Raw genomic sequence first — 6,000 nt, forward strand, 5'->3', positions numbered from 1 at the left:
GCATAGCGATGCTAATTGTACAGTTTCCTTTTACATGGATGTAATAGGTTAGCGGAGCAACGTTAGTTGTGCATATTATGTTTATATGGCGGTAATAACTTAGCATAACAATGCTAATTGTACATTTTCCTTTTACATGGAGGTAATAGTTTAGCATGGTGATAGTTGTAAACACCAAATTAAAAAATATATATTTTACATCAGTCATGAGTAGTAATGATCTGTTTAGGCCGCCTGGTAAACATTTAATAGTCAAGTCAATGAACTAAAACATCATTCTTTTAAACAAAGCAGAAGTACAGAGAGTGATGTTACATAAGCAGCATCAGAGCGTCAGCATCATGACGAGATCATGTGAGGCGTGGAAAGCGCGAGAAAAGGACACCCACCTCTCCGTCCAGCAGCCAGTGTCTTATCCATGGATAATCCTGGGTGAGTTGTTCAAAGCTCATGCAATGCTTCACCGTGGTGGGTAGGTTCCCCATCCGCAGGCTGGCTGTACGCGATGGGACGAAGGCCCCCCTCGCCTGTTGTTGTGTCCTAGCTAATGTAGCTAATGGAGGGCATGTGGGCCCGCATGATGTAAGGTGTTACTTACCAAGACGGGATTAGAGGAGGCTGCTGCTGACTGGGGAGGATGACTCAGCAGTTGCCATGGCAGCCACATCCCAGTTAAGGGGTGGGAGGGGATTTTTTTATGAAGCAAAAACCAGAAAATGCAACAACAAGACATGCTGCCCAGTGGACGTTTTCTTTGAATTAATGGTTTTAAGTCCACTGCTTCGTTTCACCCAGCAAAGATGGGTTTGCTGTCTAAACAATTGTGTATACAGTGGTGCCTCAACTTAACAGTACCCCTACTTAAGAGCGTTTTGAGATAAGAGCTAATTGTTTTGCTTTAACCCTTGTGTGGTGTTCGGGTCTGTGGGACCTGTTTTCATTTTTTATTAAAAGAAAAATGACACAATTAATTAATTTTTAAGATTAAAGATTGAAGTACCAATGATTGTCACACACACACTAGATGTGGTGAAATTTGTCCTCTGCATTTGACCCATCCCCTTGGGGAGCAGTGGGCAGCAGCGGCGCCGCGCCCGGGAATCATTTTGGTGATTTAACCCCCAACTCCAACCCTTGATGCTGAGTGCCAAGCAGGGAGGGAAACAGGTCCCATTTTTATAGTCTTTGGTATGACTCGGCTGGGATTTGACAAACTGAGACTCACTGACTTTGGCTCATTTTCTGTGAAGAACATATATCAGAATACATATTTAATGACTACACACCGTACTTGCCAACCCTCCCGATTTTTCCGGGAGACTCCCGAATTTCAGTGCCCCTCCCGAAAATCTCCCGGGGCAACCATTCTCCCGAATTTTCACCCGGACAACAATATTAAGGGCATGCCGTGATGGCACTGCCTTTAGCGTCCTCTACAACCTGTCGACGCGTCCACTTTTTCACCATACAAACAGCGTGCCGGCCCAGTCGTATGTTGTATGCGGCTTCTGCATACACATAAAAGTGACTGCAAGACATACTTGATCAACAGCCATACAGGTCACACTGAGGGTAGCCGTATAAACAACTTTAACACTTACAAATATGCGCCACTCTGTGAACCCACACCAAACAAGAATGACAAACACATTTCGGGAGAACATCCGCACCCTAACACAACATAAACACAACAGAACAAATACCCAGAATCCCTTGCATCCCTAACTCTTCCGGGCTACAATATACACCCCCTCTACCACCAAACCCCGCCCGCCTCAACCAAACCCCCCCCCCGCCCCAATCTCCCGAATTCGAAGGTCTCAAGGTTGGCAAGTATGCCATACACCCCCCTACACATTTCTATTACATATAAGATGACCCGGGGCTAATAGAAGTGTGGAAATTGATGTTCTGTGTAACACACACGCCCACCCACCCTCACACACACGCACACACACACAGAGCAGGCCTAGACAGGAGGAGGACAGAGTGTTGGAGGTTTCTTATCAAATTTTAAAAGCAAACTGTCAGAACTATCAAAGTGTGGTTAAAGCTGAGAAAACAAAATATCTGTCAGACTTAATTTTAAATAGTATCAGCAAGCCACGTGTTCTTTTTAATACTATTAGTTATGTTCTTAATCCGAATCTAGCCACTTTACTGGAGATGACAAGTGAAACTTGTGAAAAATTTCTCTCCTTTTTTAACGAAAAGGTTGCTTTTATTCGGGCAAATCTTTCTCGCTCTCCATTGAGTTTTAATGTGGCCACTCAGTGCTCGGCTGTGTTTAGTCACTTTGAGCCTGTGTCCATGCCTGAGCTTACAGGAATAGTCCACAAACTGAAACCCTCGTCCTGTCCCACAGACCCAGTTCCCCCTCGCTTTTTTAAAGAAATCTGGGACACTATTGACTTGTCTGTTAGGGACATCATCTTTTTGTAAAAGAGCTGTTGTCGAGCCTTTGATTAAAAAAACAGGTCTAGATCCGACATGTTTGTCAAATTATCGGCCCATTTCCAAATGACCTTTTGTGTCAAAAATTCTGGAGAAATGTGTTTTAGCGCAACTGCAGCCTTTTTTAGATGCAAATAGCACTTTAGATCCATTTCAGTCTGGACTTTAGATCCATTTCAGTCTGGATACAAGGCTTTGCACAGTACTGAATCTGCACTTTTAAAGGTTTTTAATGACTTGCTTTTAATGTCCGATTCTGGTAGCTCTGCCATTTTAGTGCTTTTAGATCTTACAGGTGCCTTTGACACAGTCGACCACACAATTCTTTTAGACCGCCTGAGAGATTGTGTGGGTGTCAGGGGGACTGCATTAGAGTGGTTCAGATCTACCTGTCAGAGAGGTCCTTCTCTGTCAGGCTGGGGGACGCCACCTCTTCTTCTGCTCCGCTTTACTGTGGTGTCCCCCAGGGATCCATTCTAGGCCCCATCCTGTTTTCCTTGTACATTCTCCCTCTTGGAGAGATTTTTAAGAAACATGGAGTGTCTTATCACTTTTATGCAGATGACTGCCAAATGTATATGCCAATTTCAAAAGGCCACGGCCCCCTGACACCCCTTCTCAACTGTCTATGTCGCAAAATCATGTGCGTCCCAAAGTCACCAGCCTTGGCGTCACTATAGACAGCGATTTTAAATTTGACAAACAAGTCAATGGCGTTTTAAAATTGTGTTTTTATCATCTTCGTCTTTTAGCAAAGGTAAAACCATTTTTATCTTTTAACCTTCTTGAACAAGTCGTGCATGCTTTTATTTCAAGTCGCCTGGACTAATGCAATGCACTTTATGCTGGCATTAGCCAAAAAGCTCTCTCCTGGTTGCAGTTAGTCCAGAACGCGGCAGCACGACTTTTAACAGGGGCCAGGAAACGTGAGCATATAACCCCAATTCTTTGGAGTTTGCACTGGCTCCCTGTTCATTTTAGAATTGATTTTAAATCCTTGCTGTTTGTTTTTAAAGCTTTACATGGACTGGCACCTCAGTATATCTCGGACCTCATCCAAATTTACACTCCTGCGCGCGCTCTGAGGTCCGAGAGCCAGCTCCAGCTCGTGGTGCCCAGGACGAGACTTAAAACCAGGGGAGACAGGGCCTTCTCTGTGGTCGGCCCTAAACTCTGGAACACTCTGCCCCTCCATGTTCAAACTGCTCCCACAGTGGAGTGTTTTAAGTCTCGTCTTAAGACCCACTTTTATTCTTTGGCTTTTAACACTACGTGAGTTGTGTGGTCTTCTGTCCTCTGTTGTCCTGTGTGGTTAGGGTTAGGGTTATACATTTTGATGTCTATTTTACTGTTTTGGTTGGTTTTACCCTTTAAAATCGTTTTTGTCACAGTGTGTTGGTGACGAACCCCAAGATGCAGAGATGGCGGCAGGCATTGAGCAGGAAAACATGATTTAATTTAACACTATAACCAAAAACAAACAAAAGGGTACAAATAAAAGGCGCGCACAAGGCGGAGAACAAACTTGGCTATGAACAAAAACTAGCACAAAGGCTAACTGTGGACAAGAAACAAAAACACTTACTGTGACACGAAGGAACTATGACATGAGCAGAGTGAACAGAAGTAGACACAGCTACGAGTATTAAGTATTAAGTATTAATGACATTGACAATCATAATGACAATACTCCAGCCATGACTGGAGGGCAAAGCAGGACTAAATAGTAGCTGGCTGATTGACACCAGGTGTGGCCCGGTGCCAATCAGCCACAGCTGAGGGGGAAAAGCACTCAGGGATACAAGCAGGAAATAAAGACAAAATAAGAGCGCTGACAGGAAATAAAGACAGACACAAAGGAAAAACTAAAACATGACCAAACTGTCAGGGACAAGCCTGACAGCAATAGCTGGTTGAGAAATGTTGTTCTTAAACAATTTGCTCACACATTTCTTCACAAAGTGGTGACCCTGGCCCCATCCTTGTTTATGAATGACTGAGCAATACATGGAAGCTGCTTTTATACCCAATCATGGCACACACCTGTTCCCAATTAGCCTGTTCACCTGTGGGATGTACCAAATAAGTGTTTGATGAGCATTCCTCAACTTTCTCAGTCTGTTTGCCACTTGTGCCAGATTTTTTGAAACATGTTGCAGGCATCTAATTCCAAATGATTTGCAAAAAATAACAAAGTTTTCCAGTTCGAATGTTAAGTGTCTTGTCTTTGCAGTCTATTCAAATGAATATAGGTTGAAAAGGATTTGCACTGGTTTTGGGTTTTGTATTTGAGTGGGATACAAATACCTTAAACCCCCTTACCTCTCTACCACACACCTGCACACATAATTCCAAAAAAAAAGCATATAGAAACATATGTGGCTCAAATGGGACAAAATCAAATAAATAAATCATTATTCAAATAGTTACTTAAATGTGTCATTGATAACTTATAATAAGAATTAAATACTTAAATGTGTTATTAAAAGTTAAAGTTAAAGTACCATTGATTGTCACACACACACAAGGTGTGGTGAAATGTGTCCTCTGCATTTGACCCATCCCCTTGTTCACCCCCTGGAAGGTGAGGGGAGCAGTGGGCAGCAGCGGTGGCCGCGCTTGAGATCTTTGGTATGACTCGGCCGGGGTTTGAACTCACAAATTCATTTAATGTAAAATTACATTTAATTACTTAATTAAAATGAATTGTTTTAATGTTTCATGATTCAACAATTTATTTGATGATCTTATGATTTAATTATTTATTTAAATACATACTGATTTATTTGATTATTTCATGGTCTATTTAATTATTTCATGTTATTTTATTATTTCACAAATTATACAATTATTTAATTATTTAAATATGTATTGAATTACATCATTGGTAATTAATTATTTCATGATCAAAATAATATTTTACAATTTAATTAATTATATCATTATTCATTAAATTATTTCATGAACATGCGTATTAAGAAAGCTACTGTATGTTTTTTTTCTACTTTCTCATGCACTCCAGACCATTATTAAAGCCCCAAAATTTGAATTGTTGTATTTGATGAGCTTTAATACTTTTTAAATTATTTTCAAATTATTGCTTGTGTCACGCCCTGGTGGCTGTTTGGACTTATATTTTCTTATTCTCTCTGTTGTGTTTTTTTCAGTTCATGTCCCGTTTATTACTTATTTTATATCTTCACTTCCTTGTGCCGTACACAGGCGTCCACAACTGCAGCCTGATTGGCAACCAGAACACACCTGCACCCGGTTGCCAAACAGTCCAGCGTCATTTGAACTTCCTTGCTATTGCCTCTTGCTTTAAACCAAATAATTAGGACACAAGACACGGAACTTATGTGCACTTCTTTATGTGTTCTTTTTTTCTTGTTGTGTTTCCCACTATGTTTTCTTTTGTTGTATTAAAGAAGATTTTTTTCACTCACCTTCTGTCTACCATCTGCTGCATCGTGGGGGTCACGTCGCTAAAGCTACTTCCCCCAGCTCATGGCAGCTTGCTTACAATTAATACCACTTTGTGGTTTA

The 6,000-nt window shown here is 41.4% G+C and overlaps 1 protein-coding gene and 1 long non-coding RNA gene across 2 annotated transcripts in view; one reads left to right on the forward strand and one right to left on the reverse strand.

The window, feature by feature from the left end:
- Positions 1-645, reverse strand: part of LOC133643644 (hydroxymethylglutaryl-CoA lyase, mitochondrial-like) — a 58,931-nt gene extending 58,286 nt beyond the window's left edge. The window contains exon 1 of the mRNA XM_062038322.1: positions 390-645. Within this exon, the coding sequence (XP_061894306.1) occupies positions 390-485 (96 nt within the window). The 5' untranslated portion in view covers positions 486-645. The remainder of the gene's footprint in view (positions 1-389) is intronic.
- The window catches only part of LOC133643537 (uncharacterized), a 264,818-nt gene that overhangs the window by 248,652 nt on the left and 10,166 nt on the right, over positions 1-6,000 (forward strand). The window lies entirely within an intron of this gene.

Source organism: Entelurus aequoreus, linkage group LG26 (assembly GCF_033978785.1).
Source record: "Entelurus aequoreus isolate RoL-2023_Sb linkage group LG26, RoL_Eaeq_v1.1, whole genome shotgun sequence".
Lineage (NCBI taxonomy): Eukaryota > Metazoa > Chordata > Actinopteri > Syngnathiformes > Syngnathidae > Entelurus > Entelurus aequoreus.